The following is a 23,391-nucleotide window of genomic DNA, read 5'->3' as shown; positions in this document are numbered from 1 at the left end:
CCTCTGACGGCTACCTGGTGTCTTGCAACCACGGAACGCACCTTCCCCAGTAGGTCGTTTGTAGGAAAGTACCATCTTGCCTGGCATGTTACCTCCTTTTTTACTTGTGTGTCTGTTTGTTTTTGCCTGTGTTACTGGGATCCTGCTAGCCAGGACCCCAGTGCTCATAAGTTGTGGCCTATATGTGTTCCCTGTGTGGTGCCTAACTGTATCACTGAGGCTCTCTTAACCAGAACCTCAGTGTTTATGCTGTCTCTACTTTTAAAATTGTCACTGCAGGCTAGTGACCATTTTCACCAATTCTGATTGGCACAATGGCCCTTATAAATCCCTAGTACATGGTACCTAGGCACCCAGGGTACTGGGGTTCCAGCAGATCCCTAGGGGCTGCAGTATTTCTTTTGCCACCCATAGGGAGCTCAGGCAATTCTTACACAGGACTGTCTCTGCAGCCTGAGTGAAATAACATACACATTATTTCTTAGTCATTTTACACTGCACTTAAGTAACTTATAAGTCACCTATATGTCTAACCCTCACCTAGTGAAGGTTAAGTGCAAAGTTAATAAGTGTGAGGGCACCCTGGCACTAGCCAAGGTGCCCCCACATTGTTCAGGGCAATTTACCCGGACTTTGTGAGTGCAGGGGACACCATTACACGCGTGCACTACATATAGGCCAATACCTATATGTAGCTTCACAATGGTAACTCTGATTATGGCCATGTAACATGTCTAAGATCATGGAATTGTCCCCCCATGCCAAATCTGGTATTGGGGTGCCAATCCCATGCATCCCCGGTGCCCCAGCATGGACCCCGGGTACTGCCAAGGTAGCTCTCTGGGGTTTTCACTGCAGCTACCACTGCTGCGAACCCACAGACAGGCTTCTGCCCTCCTGGGGTCTGGACAGCCCAGTCCCAGGAAGGCAGAACAAAGGATTTCCTCTGAGAGGGGGTGTTACACCCTCTCCCTTTGGAAATAGGTGTTAAGGGCTGGGGAGGAGTAGCCTCTCCCAGCCTCTGGAAATGCTTTGAAGGGCACAGATGGTGCCCTCCTTGCATAAGCCAGTCTACGCCGGTTCAGGGATCCCCCAGCCCCTGCTCTGGCACAAAACAAGACAAAGGAAAGGGGAGTGACCACTCCCCTGTCCATCACCACCCCAGGGTTGGTGCCCAGAGCTCCTCCAGTGTGTCCCAGACCTCTGCCATCTTGAATGCAGAGGTGTGAGGGCACAATGGAGGCCTATCAGTGGCCAGTGCCAGCAGGTGACATCAGAGACCCCTTCTGATAGGTGCTTACCTGGTTAGGTGGCCAATCCTCCTCTGAGGGCTATTTAGGGTCTCTCCTGTGGGTTTCTCTTGAGATAATGAATGCAAGAGCTCACCAGAGTTGCTCTGCATCTCTTTCTCCAAGTTCTGCCAAGGTTCGACCGCTGACCGCTCCAGGACACCTTCAAAACTGCAACAAAGTAGCAAGATGACTACCAGCAACATTGTAGTGCCTAATCCTGCCAGCTTTCTCGACTGTTTCCTGGTCATGCATGCTCTGAAGGCTGTCTGCCTTCACCCTGCACTGGAAGCCAAGAAGAAATCTCCTGTGGGTCAACGGAATCTTCCACCTGCTAATGCAGGCACCAAACTTTTGCATCACCAGTCCTCGGGGTCCCCTCTCATCTTGACGAGCATGGTCCCTGGAACACAGGAGCTGGATCCAAGTAACCCCAACAGTCCAGTGGTCCATCTGTCCAAATTTGGTGGAGGTAAGTTCTTGCCTTCCCACGCCAGACAGTAATCCTGTGTACTGCCTGAACTGCAGCTGCTAGGGCTTCTGTGCACTTTTTAAAGGAATTCTTCATGTACAGCATAGCCCATGTCCCCAGCACTCCGTCCAGCATTGCTTAACTCGCTGATTTTACCACCGACTTCGTGGGACCCTCCTTTGTAGTGTTGAGACGACCGCCGTGCTCAGATTTCTTGAATGCCTGTTCAAGTGCTACTGCGGGTGCTGCCTGCTTCTGCATGGGCTCTCTGTTCTACTGAGTGCCCCCTCTGTCTCCTCCTCCAATGGGCGACCTCCTGGTCCTTCCTGGGCCCAGGCAGCACCCATTTTCTTCTATGGCAACTCTAGCAGCAAGCAAGGCTTGTTTGTAGTCTTTGTGCATGGAAACAATTGTGCGTCCTCCAGCACGCCATGGCACATCTTCTGTGCATAGGAGAAGTTCCTGGCATCTTCCATTGTTGAAGAATCTTCAGCTTCTTCCACCCGGAGGCAGCCCTTTTGCACCTTCATCCGGGGTTTAGTGGGCTCCTGCCCTGCCCAGACACTTGCGTAACTCTTGGACTTGCTCCCCTTCCTTTACAGGTCCTCAGGTCCAGGAATCCGTCTTCAGTGTATTCTACAGTGTTTCCACTACTTTTCTAACTGTTTACTTACCTGATTTTGGTTTGTGTGTATATTTTGTGTATTTTACTTACCTCCTAAGGGAGTATATCCTCTGAGATACTTTTGGCATATTGTCACTAAAATAAAGTACCTTTATTTTTAGTAACTCTGAGTATTGTGTTTCTTATGATATAGTGCTATATGATATAAGTGGTATAGTAGGAGCTTTGCATGTCTCCTACTTCAGCCTAAGCTGCTCTGCGATAGCTACCTCTATCAGCCTAAGCTGCTAGAACACTACTAATCTACTAATAAGTGATACCTGGACCTGGCACAAGGTGTAAGTACCATCAGGTACCCACTATAAGCCAGGCCAGCCTCCTACATCGTTCCACCTCTTCCTGATCATCCCTTGTTCTGGGGTGCTGTCCCACGGCGTTGACCCTGTCCATGATTCTCCACCATAGTTCCATCTTCCTTGCAATGGACTTCTGCTGCACCTGTGATCCGAATAGCTGTGGCTTACCAGGACGATTTCCTTCACCATGACCCTTATCTCCTCCTCTGAAAACCTGGGGTGCCTTTGGGGGTGCCATGGATGTGGTGTGAGTGATATATGTGAGGATGTGTGGGGTGATGTGTTGGGGTGTGTGCTGTGAGGTGTGTGGGTGATGTATGGGTGATGGTGCTCTGTGGCTCAAATTGGGTGGGTGCTCCTGGCTTGTGTCTCTCTCTGTTGGCAAGCTTTTTTTTCATTGAAAGGGTTGTGGGTAATGTTGGTGTGTGTTTTATAGTGGGCTGAGTGTGTGGGTGTGGTGTGTGTATGTGTGTATTTTGAATTGTGCAACGTGGTTTAATTTTGTTAGTTAGTGTGTATATTTTGAGCGTGGCGGTTTGTACCGCCAATAGTTTACCACGGTTGAAAGACCTCAGCGGTGATTTGTGGGTCCTGATACTGTGGGCGTATTCCTGTTGGCGTAACCGTGTGAGTTTCCGTACCGCCAATTTATCACTGTCCTTTGGTCTGGCAGACTTGTGTGGGTGTCTGTTTAGTGGTGGATTTCTCTGTATGGGTCATAATACCCATAGCGGTATACCGCCGCGGTCATGGTATGTTGGCGCCCGTCAGCACAGTGGTAGGCATTTAACGCCAGGGTTGTAATGAGGGCCATAGTGTTCCCTGAGGGTAAGTACTGATAGAGCATCTATTGTCCAGGCATGAGGATACCATTTCGCTGTATAGTGTCATGAAAATAGATCTAATCAGGGGACTCTGAGAGTGCACACACTTGATTGAACTTCCTGGATGAAGGCGATAAGCTCAGATTGTCCACTCAGAGGTTCAAGAGCCCCTGGATGTAAATTGCTGATAATGCAATCAGGTGTGTTTCTGCCCTGGTGAAAATGAAATTTGCCACTCCGAGTTCTTTGTTCTTCATGTCCTCCTTGTCTGTTCTTCGAACAAAATTCATGCCTCCTAACTGAGGAGCAAATACCTGCAATGCCCCCTAAACTGCTTCTAATTCTCTCCAGTTGGATGACTGAGCTGCCTCTCACTGTGACTCGGGGCCATGCCTCTACTGATACCTTAGGATTGCTCCCACATCCTCAGAGGCTGGCACCTGTTATAAGATGATTCAGATTCGGATGCTGTATGGTTATACCCCTAAATAGTCTGTTCTCTACTAACCAACAAGTTAGGTAATGTTTTATGTAGGGTGTTACTGGTATCAATTGCTCGTTGTCCCAAGGGTGTGGTTGACCAGGGGTCTGAGATGGTGTCTGGCTGTCGAACCACTGCTGTTCCAACTGCCGTTAGACCTTGCACCCTTTCTCGGGCCTTTGATGTTTGATGTTAGAGTAAAATGATGCATGAGGTGATTGACAGCATTCTGAATTGCAGTTTTTTCTTGGAATGTGGAGAGAAACATGACCTAATTGAATTGAACTGCGTGCCAAGGAAATGTCTGTCTTGAGCTGGCTCTAGGTTTGACTTTAGGAAGTTGATGATGAATCGGAGTTTTTAAAGGGTCTTGATCAACATCTACACATTCCCCCAGGCCTTCAAAAAAGAACGCACAGATACTAACCAATCAAGATATGGAAGAATGGCTATAGCTTTCCAATAAGGAAATGCAACAACTGGAGCAAAGCACCTTGGTGAAGACACTGGGTGAAGTCGCCAAGCGGAAGAGAAATGCTTGAACTTGAAAATGGTGATCCTCCACAGCGAAACAAAGAGAAAACTCTGAGTGGACGAATGAATTGGGATGTGGAAATACACATTCTGTAAGTCCAGAGTGACCTCAAAGTTTTCTTTTGCATGCAGAGGAATTATTGTCTGTATTGACATCCTTCTGAAACGTTCCACTGAAACATACTTGTTGAATGCTTTGAGATTCAATACTGGATGACATTTTCACCAGCTTTGGGAACAAGGAAAGAATGAAATAGAATCCTTTCACTGTCTGATCTGAAAGGGACTGGAAGCACTGCCCCATTGGGTACTAGTGTTTTGATTCCTGGAAGCATGGCTTGACTTTTTTACTTTTGATAATGGGATAGAAAGAAACATCCTGTGGAGGACTGTGCAAGAACAGAAGACAGTAACTGTTGTTGATGATCTCCAGAATCCATCGGTCCGTAACACAATTCTCCCATTGGTGGTAAACGTTCCTTTTGCTTGCCTCAATCTTTGAGTAGTCATTTCTGGAATGGTCTTAAGTATCTGGATTGTTTGGTTGGACTTTTCTGGTAAATGCAGACACCGGACCACAGGCCCAGTATAAAAGGAACATTTGCCCTGAGTCTTTTGCAGCTGCAGTTTAAAAATGAACAATTTTTCTCATAGGAAGGTTGAAAAGGTTTAATGATCTTTTTTTATGCATCTTTCTGCATCCTCTGATCTAATACAGCACTAAAAAGAATATGAACAATAAGTTGTCAATGAGATTTTTTTGGCTTGATTCGAGTATCCATGATTTCATACAGAGTAGTCTGTGACCTGCTGTAGATGCAACTGCCGAAGATGTTACAGCCCACAGAAAAGTGACATCTGAAAAACATTTATGTACTAGTTCCATATTAGACAATATGGACCTGATTACAACTTTGGAGGAAGGTGTTAGTCCGTCCCAAATGTGACGGATATACCACCAGCCGTATTACGAGTCCATTATATCCTATGGAACTCGTAATACGGCTGGTGGTATATCCGTCACATTTGGGACGGATTAACACCTCCTCCAAAGTTGTAATCAGGCCCTATGTTTGTAGGACCTTCAACGGCTTTAGCAAAGACTGTTGCGAAGGCTGACTGGGTGTTTGCGCTAATTGAAAAATGTGCAGTACAGAAACCCTCTTAAGAGTTGATTCCACATTCTTACCCCTTACATCAGTGATGGTGAAATCTTCAGAGGCTAGATTCAAAGTGGAAGCCATTGAAGCCAAAATCATGTTTAATTTCGGTGTCTGTTTGCAGCAAAATCTTTGAATGAGTTACTTTTGTTTAAAAAACAGGGAATTGCCGATTTGTCAGGATTGTTTCACTTCCTGCATGAGTTAACATTAATTACCTGAGAGAGAGAGGTAAATCATCGGTTTTTACAGTACTATACCATGAGTAGGATCTTTTCTCTTCTCCGAGTGTGTTCTCAAAATCTAGAACCTGTCTGATGTGTTCTGGGCTGTGCCACAATTGAGCACATTTACTCATATTTGCTTTTTCAATCTGTGTCTAGATCATCATCTTGATACAATGTCTGCTTCATGGCTACTGGATGTGGAATTAACAGCCTCTTTTATAAACGTTTGTAGTTCAGACATCAATTCTGGAGGACCTTTCTCCACAGGCTGCTGAGCAACATAGTGCTCCTTTGCGTTAGCTATCTTACCCTCACTGTCCGTAGCAGGATTAAGAATGCACTATAGCAGTGCTATTCTTTTAGGGTCGAGCCTGCAAGTGCATGCGTCTCATTTGAGAGGCACTGTTGTGTTCAGTAAAGGGCTTGGTTCCTGCCTGTCACTCACCATTTGTTGGTTTGCGCAGCACTCTTCTTTATAACCTCCCAATACATTAAGGCATGCTTGCCATCATTTCCGGTCCTCTGTGTGAAGCAGGGATCAGGCAATAATTGATGTCAACTTAATTAGTGCCCTGTCCGCTGCTCAACACGTGATTGAGGGACTATTTTATTCTTTTTAACGTGCAGTGCCCTGCAAACCGGCTTGTCACTGGCAAACACATGCCCTGGAGAACAAACACAATTGCAAAGTTGTATTTTTTAAAACAAACTTTATTTTGTTAAGTGGTCTTTTCTTAGTTTACACTCATGTTTTCTTTTTTATTTATTTTTTTGCTCCTGGGCGTTGTTGTCAAAATATGTCAATTAATTTGTTTAAAATATGCGAGACCTATTGTATTGCAAATGATTGTTTACTGTTGCCTGATTATGAGATTTCGCTTCGACATATCTCGCAATCAAATAAAACAATGCTTTCTGCTGATAACCTGTCACACGAGAAACAAGATCCGGCATCGGGTCAGAATATTGCCTTTGCGGCTTCCAAAAGGCCAGAGCAGCAGCGCTCAACGGCCCCGCGCCCCTAGGGTCACGTGGGATAGAAGCGTGACAATAATCCCTGCTAAACTAAATCCTCTGCTCCAAGCGACAAATATTCTTATGGGGAGAATACCAGCTCTGAACATGTGTTCTATTCAGTCATCACTATTTCACTTGTTTTAAAATAAAATAGGAGTTGGTCATCTAAGATAATTGAATTCTCTTGTTTTCCCACATACATTAATCCAGGGCTATTTAAAATGAAACACTTGCCTCCATGTTTCCCATTAATGCTCTGGGGAGAATTTCCAAGCAAGTTTATGAAACTGCGTTTAAACTACTCTTCCAGGTTTTAGCAATGATGCCTTGCCTAAAGAGCTCAAATAGATAGATTTAGATACACCACAATTATTTTACGCCGATCGCAATTGGCGCAGTGTTGCATTATTTTATGAGTGAATTAGGATAAGAAATTTTGCAGGGGCCTTCGGCGAATGCAGGTCATGGTTAGCAATCATCGTCATTTTTGACCGACAAACTTGATTTGGAGCATGCCTCCCCTGGAGCTATGTATAGTCAATTAAAATGGATTCTAGCAGATATCCCAAGTTATTCACATTCAAACGATCTTGCTTACAAAGCGTGATTAATGTAAAAAAGGCTGAATATGGCATCAGTGGCATAATTAATAATGGTGACATGCCAAAATGCCCAATATCCAGCCTCTGACCCTGTTATACGTCAATACGTCAGTGCACGCGTTCTTAGAGGGAATGATAGCGCGAGAGAGAGAAAGAAACAAACACAGAGAAATATTTCCCATAACAGATTTGAGAAGCTGTGTTGTCGCCTAAAGTCCTGCCGTCGGGCCCTTCTCTGCAGAATGTATATCTACTACGTTCTGCCTTTTTAACTAACCACGGACAGGAAGTGGGGTCAACACTTGCCATTTGTAGTGCCATTTGTATTGCCCAAAACTGTGGGGAGATAAGTCGCACTGCATGATGCCTATAGTGCTGAAAGGTAGCTGCTTGGAGAGAACGAGCACTGCTGTGGACATTGCTGTGAGAAAACTCATAAGGACCACTCTGAGAACTGTCATGGCGCTGTTGGGAAAAGACAGGCAACAGGTAACTCACCGCACAGGCAACTGTGAGAACTATCATTGCTGCTAGGATAATGAAGTAATGGGGCTAAACAGCGCGGGGATGGCATTAGTGCACAGAGTACAGACTACTGAAGTCTTAAAGCACTTGCAGGATAAAACTGTAGAAACCACATACTGCTAGAATTCTATGATCATGCAGCGGGATTGCTAGTAGAAGGCTTACGTGGATGTCGTCCCTCGAACAATACAAGTATTAGGACAAACACCTTTGACATTCATATATAAACACCATTTACACAAAACCACTGGCACACTCCATTTTCACGCATAGTTCAAGCGCAAACTCCATTGACACATGCAGCCTTCATGCAAACATCACTGACGCCCAACACTAAAAAGGCCAGAACTGCTTCAAATATGCTCAGTGTAAGTGTAAATAACGTTCTTATTCTCATTTGATACAGATTGCTTTACATGTCCTTTTTAAACAAAAATAACATACTTTTTATTATGTTGTTTTCTTTGTGAAAATATTTATCACATGGCAGACCACAAAATGCATCATATTTTAAATTACTACTATAAAAGTCACCTCTTCTTGAAAAATTGGACAAGTTGCTTTAAAATGCCACTTTTGCATGTTTCGCCAGACTGTTTACCACATCGAAACTACTCTCATTCTTTTCCTAAATTTTCTCTTAGAACATTGCTGATATCTGTTATGATGTGGCTCGCGGCTACGATGTGCGATCGTTGCCGCGAGCCTAGAATGTTAGCGGTGATTCTTCCGCCCGGCAGTTGCTTGCTGACCGGGGAAGAAGACACCGCGTTAGAGGAGAGCTCCGTGAATAAAAGCTTACCGCATTACTACGACGCTGTTTCCTGCCGTCATTACACTTTTGGCGACGAGGATGTCAGCAAGCAGATTGCTTTCCTCTTAACGCGGATGCCGCGAACGTTGCATTGTGATCCGCTTTTGTTGTGGGATCAAAGACGCGGTATAACGAGTGGCGTTTATGCCTTCCCAGCGATAGTTTAATCAACGAGAGTATTTATAAGTTGCAGTCCGGCTGGGATTTGGCGACACAACTGCATCGGCCTCGGTAATGTCAGCGCTGTTGATTTGCTGTCATGGCAACGTCGCGTTGACGTCATAGAAAACTGGTGGCGGCCATCTTAGAGAGTTGGGAATACTCTCTTTCAATTGCTTTGCGCATACGTCGAACTACTATGTGTTGTGGCGGCCATCTTAGAGTGTTGGGAAAACTTCAATCAAAATAGATTTTGGCCACGACGAACTGCATGGACAAGTATCTTCTACGGTGATAGGCACACCTGTAACCTGCTGTTTGCTACATTGTGTTATTCTGGAAAATACCTGGAACATTGATTTGGGTGTTTTTTTTTTGAGTTTCTTTGGAACGTACCGTCAAATTTGTGTTTTACAGAGACTGAGCACATGTTCACACAATGGAAATGTCAACCGCTGCTGTGCACTCTCCACCTTTATTTTTGGTGCAATCTGGAAATCCGCCAATTCTTTGGGAGGAGTGGATAGACATATTCGATAATTACCTTGAAGCCTTAGACGGGTTAGGATTCTCGTCAAGTAGGAAAAAAGCTATCTTACTTAGTTCCCTAGGCAATGAAGGTCAGCATGTCTTCAAGTACTTGCCTAAAGCTGTTGATCAGTCTGGTCAACCCATAGATGATGTATTTTTAGAAGCAAGGCGGAGACTAGAAATAAGGTTTGCCAAGACTGAGAATGTAGTCATGCAAAGATTTAAGTTTTACACACAACCTCAAAGGGATGGTGAATCTGTGGACGAGTTTGTCACTCGTTTAAGAGAGCTTTCAATCAAATGCAGATTTGGGGCGATGACAGAGGAGTTGATTCGGGACCAGCTCATAGTGCAGTGTAGGAGTAAGAAAATGCAGGAAAGATTGTGGGCAGCGAAGGATCCCAAGCTGAAGGATGCTATAGAAATTGCGAAGGTGGTTGAGGAGTCAGAGTTTTGTATGAAACAAATGGAGAGGAGAGAAGTTAAGGCTTCTGAAGAGGTATCTTCTGTTCAGGGTGATGTGGCTGTGACGAGTAAATCATCCTGGGAAAGACCTAGTGGATCTAAAAATGGGAGGTGCAACAAGTGTGGGAGCAGGTACCATACCTCTGAGTCCAAGAATTGCTTTGCCCTAGGGAAAGAGTGCCGAAGGTGCGGGCGCAAGGGGCATTTTGCAAGGGTATGTAGGGAAAAAGAGTATTCAAAGGGAAAGGTGGCCATGGTTGGTGATGTCTCAGGCGAAGTGACCGTTGGTGATAAATTCGGAAGGGTGTTGTGTGTTTCTGGGTTGGATGTAGCAGGGGTGAGAGCAGAAAGGATGCAGAGACCTAAGGCAGAATTTATGGTTAAGAATGCGTCTGTGGAGCTAATGGTGGATTCTGGCTCTTTATATACAATAGTTCCTAAGGATTTATTTTTCAAATTGTGGCCTTCAACAAGACTATTGCCAAAGGACATTAATCCTGGTGGGTATCAGGGCGAACAGATAGACATCGTAGGTTATATGCTCACTGAAATAGGGTTCAAGGGGAGAAAGATCTTAGGCAAAGTGTATGTGGCAGAATCAGGTCCGCCTATTTTAGGTTGGCAACACCAGTACGATCTTCGCATAGTCATCAATCCGTGTGCCCCTAGTCAGGTAGCTGCAATCGAAGATGTTTCCCTTGCTAGTATACTGAATGGGGCTAAAGGAGTATTCAGAGAGGAGATGGGAGAGTTGAGAGATTATGTTCACGAGATTAAGTTGAAGCCCGGTGCTGTTCCTGTGCAGCACAAGGTTAGAAAGGTTCCAATCTCGGTGAGAGAGGGGGTAAAGGAACTCTTGAATGAAATGTTAGATAGTGGGGTGATTGAACCAGTGGAGGCCTCAGCATGGTTGTCACCTGTAGTAATTTCTAAGAAGAGAGATGGGAAGTTGAGGTTCTGTGTGGATTTGAGAGGGCTAAATCAGATGATTGTTACAGACAATTTTCCCTTGCCAAACATTAATGAATTGGTCCTACTGATGAAGGGTGCTAAGTACTTTTCAAAACTGGACTTGAAGCACGCATACCATCAGATTAGACTTCATCCTGATTCGAAGGGCCTCACTGCTTTCATCACCATGGAGGGCACATTTCAGTTCACACGAATGCCGTTCGGTCTGGCGTCTGCCGCCAGTGTGTTCCAGAGGATGATGAACCAAATTTTCAAGGGGTTGGACAATATCTTGTTTTTCCAAGATGACATTCTAGTGTTTGGTGAAACTATTGAGAACCATAATATAACTTTGAAGATGTTATTGGACAGATTATTGCAATCTGGTTTGACTTTGCGCCGTGAGAAGTGTCAATTCTTGATGACTGAGGTGGAGTATCTTGGACACTCACTGTCGCAAGAAGGTGTAAAACCAAAAAAAGATCTGTTGGTGGCAATTAGGTCGGCTCCAGCACCCAAAGACAAGGATCAATTACGATCTTTTTTGGGATTGATTGAGTACTATTCCAAATTTGTAAAGAACTTTGCTAGCAAGACAGGATGCCTAAAAGTACTTTTGCGCAAAGGGGCTAGTTTTGTCTGGGGAGGAGAGCAATACCAATGTTTTCAGTTGATTAAGGATGATGTATGCAACGCTGGCATTTTAGTGCCTTTTGACACAAAGAGAAGAACAATAATCACGGTGGATGCGAGTGCTGTGGGCATTGGGGCCGTCTTATCTCAAATGCATGGGTCGGTGGAGAAGACGGTTGCCTTTGCTTCGCGGACTTTGTCTTCTGCTGAGAGACATTACGCTGTCATTGAGCGTGAAACTCTGGCTGCGGTGTGGGGTGTGGAATATTTTCGCACATATATATGGGGTAGTACCATCACATTGCGTTCTGATCATAAACCATTGCTGAAGATATTGTCACCAGGTGGGACTGGTAAAGGGTCAGCGAGATTGGCTAGGTTGGCGTCCCGTTTGCAAGAATTTAATTACGAGATTGAGTACATTCCAGGTTGGAAGAATGTGCAAGCGGACTGTCTTTCTCGTCTGGCTCTTGAGTGGCAGACAGTGGATGGTGACAATGTATTGGAGCATGAACAAGAGGGAGTCGTTGCGTCAGTGGGTGAGGTTATGCATTGGTGTAAAGGAGCAGTGAAGGAAATTGACTGGGATTTGGCTATGAAAGCAGATGATGTCTTGTTGCGGGTCGTAGATTTAATAAGGAAAGGCGGGAGGAGAGATAGTACTCTCCCGGTATCTGTACGGCCTTTCAATAAGGTTGTGGATGAGCTTTCTGAAGTTGATGGAAGAATGATCCTGCGGGGTGAAAGAGTTGTTCCGCCTATGGGGGTGCGCAAGCGCTTGTTTGATATTGCACATGAGGGTCATCTTGGTCAAACGATTACCAAGAGAAGGTTGAAAATGGAATTTTGGTGGCCTGGTATGGACGATGATGTGGTGAGATGGGTAGAAAGATGTTCTGAGTGCATTCAGAGTGAGAAACGGTTGAGAGTGGGAGAGCAGTCAGTTAGTGGAAATATAACTGATCCTGGCAAACCTTGGCATAGTGTTTGTTTGGACTTTATTGGACCTTTGTCTGGCATTGGCAGAGGAAGGAATTTTGCCTTGGTTATGGTGGATGTGTACTCCAAATGGCTTATTGTCAAGTTTATGGGAGAGGTTACGACATCTGCTACCATAAGTGTACTGAGAGAAATTTTCTCTGAGGAGGGTTTTCCGTCAGTGTTGATTACTGATAATGGCACACAATTAACGTCTGTGGAGATGAAAGGGTTTTAAAACTCGTGTGGCATAAGGCATGCCCGCACAGCGTTATACAATCCTCGTGCTAATGGTATTGTGGAACGAGCTAATCGCATGATTAAGAGTGGTCTGCAATTGGCTGTGGTAAATGGTTTGGATGCTGGTTCGGTGATTTCAGAATTGGTGTGGGGATATCGAACTACAGAAAATACAACGTCGTGCAGAGTACCGTTTGTTGATATGAGGGGTAGGAAACCTGTCAGTAAACTCAGACCTGCATGGATGGAGAGATTGTTGGGTGGTGGTGGCGCATTCAATGGAGACTCAGCCAATGAGACAGGGGATGACAATGAGAGAATTAAACCAGGTGATTGGGTAAAAATCAAATCTGGTAGAGCGAGACAGGGGTTTAGCAAGTTCTTAGGTCCGTTTAGAGTTCTTCAGGTTCACAGGTGGCATGTTTTGCTTGATAATGGTCAACGTTGGAATTTCAGGCGTGTCGCAAAATTTTCCTCTGCGTTGGAGGGTGGATGTGCAAGGAGGGGTGATGATTGTAGTGGTTATATGTTGATGAAAGATGAAGATCTGAACGGTTCTAGTGGTGGCGAGAGGAAACAGTTTGATGGTGGAAATGGCGATGCTGCGGTTGGCAGGAGTGAAGTGATTATTGACGCTCCTGTTACCTGCTCAGATTCCATGGGAGCTTCTACTTGTGTTCCAAGTGTGGTGTCGCCTAGAACTGTGGGGTTTCCCAGGACTACTAGATGTAGGAGACCTCCAGGGTTCTTGAATGACTATGTTACTTAAAGCCTATTGTTAGGATAATTACTTTGTGTATAGATTTTTCTTTGTTTTTAACTTGTTATCTATTATGTTGTTATAGTTTTTCCAGTTGTTATTTGTGGTTCCTTTTGTGGGTGTCAACGATGGGGGATGTGTTATGATGTGGCTCGCGGCTACGATGTGCGATCGTTGCCGCGAGCCTAGAATGTTAGCGGTGATTCTTCCGCCCGGCAGTTGCTTGCTGACCGGGGAAGAAGACACCGCGTTAGAGGAGAGCTCCGTGAATAAAAGCTTACCGCATTACTACGACGCTGTTTCCTGCCGTCATTACACTTTCTCTTTGTATTTGGTTATCTGAATCTATCACTTATGACAGAGACAACCTTGTCCTCTTACTATAGCAGCACTGGATTGCATAGAAATCTCTACATTGGGGCCAAGGTTCAGGTCCACCCTGTCAAGAAATCCGAGATACACCACTTTTGTGGATCTTCTGGAAAAGAAAATGCATAAATTGGATTCCCAAAATGTGAAACATCCAATGCATACCAACGGGCTCTATAACACATATATACAAACGGGCAACCCTAGCATCCTGCGTGTGGTTCTATGCTTGTATGCATTCTTCTTAACGTTTCTTTATTAGTTTATTTACACAGCAATGGCATAGCAGTGATAACATGACATTACAATAACCTCCAGTATAAAATCCCACCAAGGTATATGTAACAAATCCCCAGTGGAGGAGCAAGCCATCCACCCCCTCAACATTATGCATTCAAGACACACATATAAGCCATGTTGGAAGATTCTGAGTGTCAAGATTACAACTCTACTTTCAGGGCATCACCAATGTCCCCCCGTGCCCCGGAATGGGACATCAGAAGGGATGGCAGGGTGCTTACCTCCAGAGGGACTCAACACTACCTCCGCTCTGCTCACAAAATTGTCCAAGAGGTCTGCCCATATATGTAGGCCTTCCTGTACCTTCTCATCCTGTTTATTCGATTCAATGTACTTTTCTTCCGCATTCCACAAAATCTCGATGCCATACGTGGATGTGGGGGTTCTTGTTACCCATCAAATACATTGCAATTCTTCTACATGTTAGTAGCAGTGCAAGGTTCAGGAATGTCATTTGTTTTACTTTTATTCCTGGGATCTGCTATTATGCCCTGCAGTGGTCCAGGCTTTAATGTGATCCCAGTTACGGCCTCTAAAGTAGAGAAGATGAAGTTGCCATTTTTGAGCACTCAACATGTCTGTTTTAGTGTGTTGTGGAATGCCTAGTTGTCGGATGGTCTCTATCATTTGCGAGGGGGAGAAATGAGCGGAAAACTGGCCCAGATCTGTGAGAAAGTCATCCTTTCAGCATGTTCAGACCCATTATTTCTGGATGATACTGGTGGTAACTGACCCTGGTTGTGCCCTGGGCTCTGCTAACCAGGTCCAGGGCCAGTGCTCTAATAAAAAAGTATATGGTAATGTGGTACAATCACAATCCGCAATGACAGACTCCTGTTACTCCCTAGTATGTAATAGGGCAAGGGGAATTCAAACTATCTATAAGTCCCTGGTACAGAATAGGGCATGGAGTTTTAGAGGCCTAGTAGATTTCCTGCACTGGTGGGGGGGGGGCATTGCTTTGTTGCCTGCTATAATGTTTAAAGGCAGCCTTGCAGACTGTCTTTAAAAAGTAAAATGTGTGCAAATGCAACTGTGGAACTAAAGGTACTTCCAAAGTGATAATCTACCTTAGTTTTACATATAAGCACTGACATTATACAATGTGTTATACATGCCTTGGTGAGGGAAGAACCGCCCATTCCATTTTCCCCATTGTAGATATTTAGCTCTATAGGCTAACATTGGAATATTTCATACAAACCTAAATATTGTTAGGAAGGAGTTAAATGTCCCATTCAAGGACTCACAAGATTGGTAATGATAAATCCAACAACCTGCCACAGCTGAATTTTTCCTAACTAATGCAGAAGAGAAGTTAGAGGACTTTCTTTTCTGTGAGCCAAAATCCAGCCTGCTGGCTGCTTGATTGTTCAGCCTTAACAGGATTACCCAGGCTGCCTTGATGAGGTGATAACTGGCCTGCATAGAGCAGAGGTTATCTGGTGGGGGGAGGGCTCTGCACCTGCAGAGGCCAGGCCATGAACGGGGTGGATAAATCAACCTGGGCTTCAAAGATAAAAGGACAGAAAAAAATGCCAGCCAGGCCTACCCTCTCACCCTCACCCTGTACCCCACAGACATTTAGCGGGCCAAAGAATGGAATTTGCAGATGGTCTGGAGGGGAAGTGTGAATGGAAACGAGCAACACCAGTAGGCTGGTTTAGTTGGTCTTGCTCCTCTGAAGAGAAATTATCCATCTTGGATTTTAAAGTGCAGTGGTTTGTATGACAAAAAAATCCCACACTTTGGAGGAAGGTGTCATGCATTTGGGTGGCACCCTGCATGTCATTGGACAGGGGGGCCCACCCCTTCTTCCGAAGATGATTGAATAAAATGGGTGAGTTGCATTGCAACTCAGATATGCTGTATGACACCACCAAGAGTAGAAGGATTGCCCTGCTGGAACCCTGGTCTGCAACCCAAAGGACTACACTCTGAAGGACTGTACCTATTGCATACTAAAGACTTTGGGTTGCTTCAAAGAGGACTAAGGAGTGGATTCCCTGAATGCAACAGGTAAACAGAGCTTGTCTGCACCAACTGTCACAAAAGTCCTCAGCCTGGAGTGCATCCAGTGGACTTTTAAGCATTTGGTCAGGTGCATTGTGGGAATTGTGATCCCAACTTCCATGGACCATCTCAGAGTTTCTGAACCCTTAGATCTGTGTTTGGGACACTTTGAACCTTCAAGAGGAAGTTCAGGAAGAAGTACCAGAAGTTTGGAGCAACCTTTGGAAAAAGGTCCCTAAGTTGGCTGAACCGGCAACATGAGTCGAGCAGCCGCCGACAAACTGTGACCTGGCCTGAATTTCAGGTTCATCCCACTGAAACTCCAGAGCGTTTCTCCATTGACAAGACTTCCAGGATTTGACCGGGGCTTTCATAGAAACTCAAGCAGATGACATCAGATCGGATCCCGGCCTGATGATGAGCCTCGCCCAATGACAAGAGATAAATCTTCAGAAAACTACTAAGTCAGAAGGTAAAACTTTGAGCAAGGCCTCCCGCTCAGTGTATCTGAGCAGGGCTCCATCAGGATTGGCCTCACATTATGACTTGGTCCCGGTCTAGCACAACCACATGTCTCCGGTTGGCACTATTGATTTCAAAACACTAGAAAGCACATTCATATCTCTGGTTCCTATACTGGATTTTTGTCATTTTGGTGTCATTTTAAAGATAAAAATATTTCCTGTTTATGAATTGGTGTGGGATTTTTATTGAGTGTTGTGTCTTTCTTACTTACTATATTTGTGTATTTAAATGCTTTACATACCTGTCTCCTAAGTTAAACCTGCCTGCTCATTGCCATGCTATCAGTGTTTGAGGCAGAGGCTGATGTTTTGAGACCTTGAATGAACCTAACATTGGATTGGTGGCCTTATTGCTAGTGGTAGATGTGTACATACCCCTACTAATAATCCACCTTCCAACAAGATCTCTCTGGCCGTCCTCGCCAGCCTCATGTACAGGATAAACTGTCAGGTGGGGTTTGTGTGCACTTTGAGCACAGCCCCACCATCTCTGGAATTGAACAGGACATTTTTATTTAGATACAAGTAAAATAATACATCAATTACTGTAGCGGGGATCTTGATGTGTATTATATGTTAAAAGCAGAGTCATAGCAGGTTATGAGCTGCCAAGGAAATCTGGTAAGAATCCTGAACTAAACAGGGCTTGCAGGAGAATGTAAAAACACCATTTTAAACTTACCTCTTGATGTAGAAGATTTAGTAGCAATGCTTGTATAGGCAGACTGACTTGTAGATTGTTGTGATGGAGAAGGAATTGTCGAATAGCTTGCAGAAGAAAGAACAGTGCTTGTTGCATTTGTTGATGTAAAAGTGCCGGGTGGTTCACATGGCTCAAAGCTGTAGCTTGCGCACAAGAACCTAACTTCATAGTTGAAACATGGTGGTTCTTGCTGATCCCCATTGTAGCACTTAAGCCCATATGATTTATCACATTCCACTTTTTGGCCAAGTTCCATTATTGACATTTCTGGGTATTTCTCTGCTCTGCATTGAACATCTTTTGGAGCATCACAAGCTTCAATACCGCTATCTTTAACATTATAAATTGTTTCAAAATCTCCTTTTCCAGTCTGTGGATTTGTTACATCAAGCCATTCTGTCCAGGTTAGATGCTCATGTGCTAGTTTGCAGTTTGCAGCAGGCGGTTCTGTTGGGTTTGAAAGCACAGATTAGTTCCACTACTTCAATGAAAAAGAAAAAGAAAACAGACAACAGTTTATATTTCCAATTACTCCAAAATGTACTATTCGCAGCTCAATGTCGCATTTCCAGAGTAAATATAAATACATTTTGCATGCATTATAATTGTAAGCAATTGAAGCATTAGTTGGAGGGGGGGAACCCACCTAATCACACTCACAATCCTTGCCAGAGTGAATTAATAAAGTCATTAAATACACCTCTACCTTACCCCTCTGGTAGCTTGGCACAAAGACAGCAGGTGCAAATTAGAGGCAATGTGTAAAGTATTTATGTACCACTCAAAACACTAAACACAACATGAGAAAAATCCAAAACCAGTTTAGAAAATTAGAGAAAATTTTAATAAATAAAGGCCCATATTTATACTCGGTTTGCGCTGAATTAGCGTCATTTTTTTACGCTAATTCAGCGTAAACCTAACTCCATATTTATACTTTGGTGCTAGACACGTCTAGCGCCAAAGTTATGGAGTTTACATCGTTTTCTGGAGGAGAAAACCTACCTTGCGTCAATGAGATGCAAAATAGGCGTTTCTGTCCAGAAAAGGACGATATGGCCTTTGTGCCATATTAATCCCCCCGTGCTAAAATCCAGCAAGGGTGAATGGGGGCCTTTAATAATGGCTCTAAACTTACTTAGCGCCATTATTTAATACCTGGGTCTGGGCAGGTATAAGGAGGCCTTTAGGCATATTTCCATGGTTGGAGACCATGGGAATTGCCCAGAGGTACCCTTCCTTGACCCCAGGGACACCCCCAACCACCGCCACCCACACCAGGAGGACACCTAAGGATGGCGACCCATCCCAGGTAATTCTGGGTGAGTATGTTATTTTTTTTTTTTACACAACACCGATCGAGAGCCCTGACTTGGGGCCCCCTGCACGGCACTGGCCCCAATGGCCATGCCCAGGGGGCAAGGAAACTTCTCAAGACCTTGCTGTTCGAGCAGTAGCAGCACCTCCCCACCTTCTCCCCTCTCCCCTCCTCAGCGCCTTGAGACCCTCATGGGTGAGTAGTGCGCATTACAAATTCCTTATTGATTGATTGATTGGGGTGGTGGGCATGGCTCCTGTCTTTACAGAGACAGGAGCCACGTCCATGGGGCTTGTGTGCCAAAAAATTGAGCTACACTGCTTAGATGTTATTATTTTGCCTCAAAACAGTGTAGCACCATAATTTGGCGCCCAAGCCCCGGTTCCCCCTATGCCTCCCCAGCTCTGTTAGCGTCCTTTCCAAGGACACTAACAGGGCCTTAGCGCCGGCTAGTGCCCTTCTATAGATATGGCGCCCGGCCAGCGTCTTGGATTGGCGCTATACTTTTTGAGGCAAACCTGCGCTAACGCAGGTTTGCCTCAAAAAGTATAAATATGGGCCTAAAAGGGAGAAATTGGGTTGATTGTTGACTAGGCTTTGAGCCCTAATCAAGCAACAGTCACACTCCCTGCAGGGTGAAACACAAAAAGTCACTAATTTAAACTATGCTTAACCCTGGGTAGTTTGGTACAAAAAGCAGTCAGGCTAAACTTAGAGGCAATGTGTTAAGTATTTATGCAGCCCAAAAACACCAATACAGTGAAAATACAGCACAATAAAAATCTTAAACCAATTTAGTCAATTGAGAAAAATTTGCAAACTATTTGACACCGAAACCATCAAAATCCAATTAGTAAAATAATAATAATAATAGTTTGATTTCTAAAGTGCATGGTTAATCCAAACAAAGTGTCCCCGGGCTAACCATGGGCGGACATACAGCTGTGTTGTACAGTTCATTACTTTCAGGCAAACCCTGGGGGTTAATAGACAGTGAAAAACACAAAATGCCCCTCTCACCATGGAAGATGACTCCCATGACATTGGGACATTATCTTTTTTTTAATTTTCATGAAGGAAATCCTGCTATGGGATTTTGTTCTGAAAACAAAGAAGAAATCGGTTTGGTGCAAGGCTCCATCATGTTGAAGGAGTCGTGCATCAAACTGCAAAAAGCATTGACAGGTAACACTGTGATGGCAGTTCCTGGCAGTGTTTTAGAGATGACTGCCAGGTTGGTGGTAATTTCTAAATCCGCCAGGTGGCATCTCTGTCATGGCAACAGAGTAATTTACTCTGTTGCCTTTGTGGAGAAACAGATCAGCACCTTTGTTCGTTTTTCCTTGTTCCTCCCCTTCATTTTGCTGTGGGGTACCTAAACAACTCTTCTTGAGGTCACATTGGGTACCTTTTTCAGCACTCTGGAACTGATCCGGAGGTCTGTTTCCTTTCCACGCTCTCTGGGCACACTGAGGTTTGAGTGAACGAGGTGTTGGAGCAACTCTATAAAGCAATTACTGAGCATGTGCCCTCTAATAAATAGATTGTGGAGCTCATGATAGTCACTCACTTTGCTGCACTTTGTCGAACCATCTAGTGCCTGACTGGAGTAATCAACAAAATCCATACTGTAAAGCAATAATCTCTCAAATCTAAGAACAGTCCAGGTTACCTGAGAGTGTGATGAACATATGGACAGTAACACTGCTAATCTCACATGGAAGGTGAAGAGAATTAGAGGCATCCTCTAGGGAAATTTGAGGCAAACATCCCTTATTTCCTCTGACCTGAAATGCAGACACTAGGTAGAGGTCAGAGAAAGGTATGCCTTATGAGCTGATGACAGACTCCCCACTCCATTTCACTTTTTTTGGTTTCTGAAATAATGATCTGGAGTCCAGTTGGCATTGCAAGTCCTTTTATGGGAACATATCATTGGTGTCACTCCAATCTGCTACTCAAAGGGAGCTCAAAAACAAATTTTGGGACAGTTTAGAACATGTAATGACTTGTGCCAGGATGTCCAGCTCCACAATCTGCTTCTTCTTAATAGTTTCACAACATATTTACTTTACTCTTTCTCAAACAAGGGTACTTTGTATTCAGGTAGCATTCTTTCTTGAACCCACCCCAAAGGAGGCAAATTGAGAAAGGGTTGTAACAACCCAGATGTAGATGGTGGGTAGATGTCAGAGAAAGGCACGTAGTACCATGATGTTCTGAATGGAGACCAGGAGAAACAATGCAGATCTGCTCTTTCTGAGATGCAATGAAGATGTTGGGAAATGTCAAAGAGAGACATGTCTTGTGCCAAGTAACAAACACCTGTCTGTCTCCACTTTGTTGTATTTCTAACACTTAACACTGGTGTCCCGGGGCAATTCTAGTTCCCTGAGGGGGGAAATGTGGAGTCAGGTAATCATTCTACCTTCACAGGGGAGCTGAAAGGCAGATGGGTCATGACGGACGTCTGTCGTGATGCCTTGATTTTGGTTTTGTTTCTATGTTTTGGTTTCACAAACAATGGATCTTTGCATTCAGGGGGCATTTCAAGTCACCCAGGGGTCTCGGGAAGAAGATCATGGGTAACACCCCTGTCCTGTTAACTCAGAGGAGCTTATTTGAATATTGTTGGCAAATTAAAAAAAAACACAGATTTTGTTTCAGGATGCAGGGTTTCCCACTCTGCTTCTGTTATACTATTTCTCAAAATAAAACCCTTGAGGTCCAGGTGTTGTTTTTCCTCCACCTAGGATAGCAAGTCAAGGTGAGGGGTACCAACTCAATCTGCTTTCCAAGATGAGCTACAATGCAGTTGAAGGGCAGAGGTCCGATTTAGTCTTATTGTGAGAAATTGGGCTGTTGTATGGGGGGGTGTTTTCCCTTCTCAAGCAAAAGCCATAGTCCTCGTCGGGGTGAACTGCAAAAGTCACCAAACTAAGCGGTGTTTACCCCTCTTGTAGCTTGGCACAAAAGCAGTCACGCTTAACGTAGCGCAATGTGTAAAGTATTTTTGCAGCACTTGTAATGTAATAAAGTGAAAAAGGAACACAAGGTGAATTCCACACCAATTTAGAAAAATAGAGTAAAATGTAATAAATAATTTGACACTAAAATGAGAAAACTCCAATCAATAGTGCCAAAAAGCACAAATCGCCAACTATGGGTATCAGGTCAAACCACACCGGGGCCAAGTCACAAGTTCAGGCCGACCGCTATGGAGCGAGGGCCAGATACAGGGACCAGATTAGTCTTGCTGAATTTTACCTTGTGTCCTAACTGTGAGGCACCACATCGTGCTACATCTGTTCAGATGATGAGTTGTGAAGACTGTGATGCAAGGTCCTGTGTCAAGATGAGTTATGTGTCTTCAGTTACAATGAGAAGCTGGGCAGGCTGCGATGTGGGGTCCTGCATTAAGTTGTGTTGTGCTGCATTGATTTATATAAAGTTGCTGATAAGGGGCTGTGAAGGCTGTGGTTTGAGGTCCTGCATCAGGTTGCATTGTGCTGCATTGAATGTGATGGAGTCTACAATTAGGCTGCTAAAGTACCTTTAGCTCCACTTCCATGGGTCCAGGACTGGGGGGCAACAATAGCAGGGTCAGGACTCACTGCAGGCAGAGCCCACACTCATAGTTCAAAGGTGTTGAAGATTGTTATGTTCCTGTAGCTTAGAGCAGGAGGCCAGCCAACAAGCCTTTTCATTTCCTGGGTTTAAGGGTCAGGTCCGTCTTCCTTCCTCAGACAGCAGAGCCACAAGGCACACCTTCTTGCCAGCAAGAGAGTCCTTTTTAGCTTTCCCCATGTCCAGATGTGATCTGCAGAGTGGGTCTGTGAGCCCTATTTTTATATTTGATGCTCACTTTGAAATGAAAGAAACATCTGGAGTTTTACACCTAAATAAGTATTTGGAATTTCCTGCCTCCCTGCAATAGTCCAATTCTGCCTGCAGGCACAGTAGCCTAGTGTATAGTTCTTTGTGTATGAGCCGAGGCAGTGCCTTTGAAGTGCAAATATGCAAATAGGGCTGTACACAGCTCTGCCCCTCTCATTCGGCCTTGGATGGCCCATCCTGCCAACGCCCAACCTCTCTATTGCGTGGCTATGTGGAAGGAACACACAAAGGTCATTTGCAAATTACACCTAATCATGTGGCCCAGGAAACAGGCTGCGGGCACCAAATTGCTAGGACAAGAAAATGTCAACTTTCTAAAAGTGTCATTTTCAGAACTGTGACTTAAAATCCAACTTTACCATTAAAGATGATCTTCTATTACAATTCCATAGACAACCAACATGAGAATTCTACATGCTCCCAAACAAGAGTTATCACTTAATAAATATAATAAGGTAACCCAACGTTTTCCTATCGGAGAAGAAGACCTCACATTAGTGAAAAATGAATTGGTGAGTTTTTCACTACCAGGACATGTTAAACCTAAAATGACATGTCTAACATTTTAATTACAGTGCACCCCACCCTGTGGGATTTCTAGGGCCTACCTTGGCGGTGACTTAT

General features: G+C 44.4%; 1 protein-coding gene across 1 annotated transcript in view; it reads right to left on the bottom strand.

Moving 5' to 3' along the window:
• Window positions 1-23,391, bottom strand: part of LOC138284406 (mucin-2-like) — a 1,072,535-nt gene that overhangs the window by 170,774 nt on the left and 878,370 nt on the right. The window contains exon 33 of the mRNA XM_069223143.1: window positions 17,532-17,999. Within this exon, the coding sequence (XP_069079244.1) occupies window positions 17,532-17,999 (468 nt within the window). The remainder of the gene's footprint in view (window positions 1-17,531; window positions 18,000-23,391) is intronic.

This window comes from Pleurodeles waltl, chromosome 3_1 (genome assembly GCF_031143425.1).
Source record: "Pleurodeles waltl isolate 20211129_DDA chromosome 3_1, aPleWal1.hap1.20221129, whole genome shotgun sequence".
Taxonomy (NCBI): domain Eukaryota; kingdom Metazoa; phylum Chordata; class Amphibia; order Caudata; family Salamandridae; genus Pleurodeles; species Pleurodeles waltl.
This window is presented reverse-complemented; position numbering and strand designations above follow the sequence as displayed.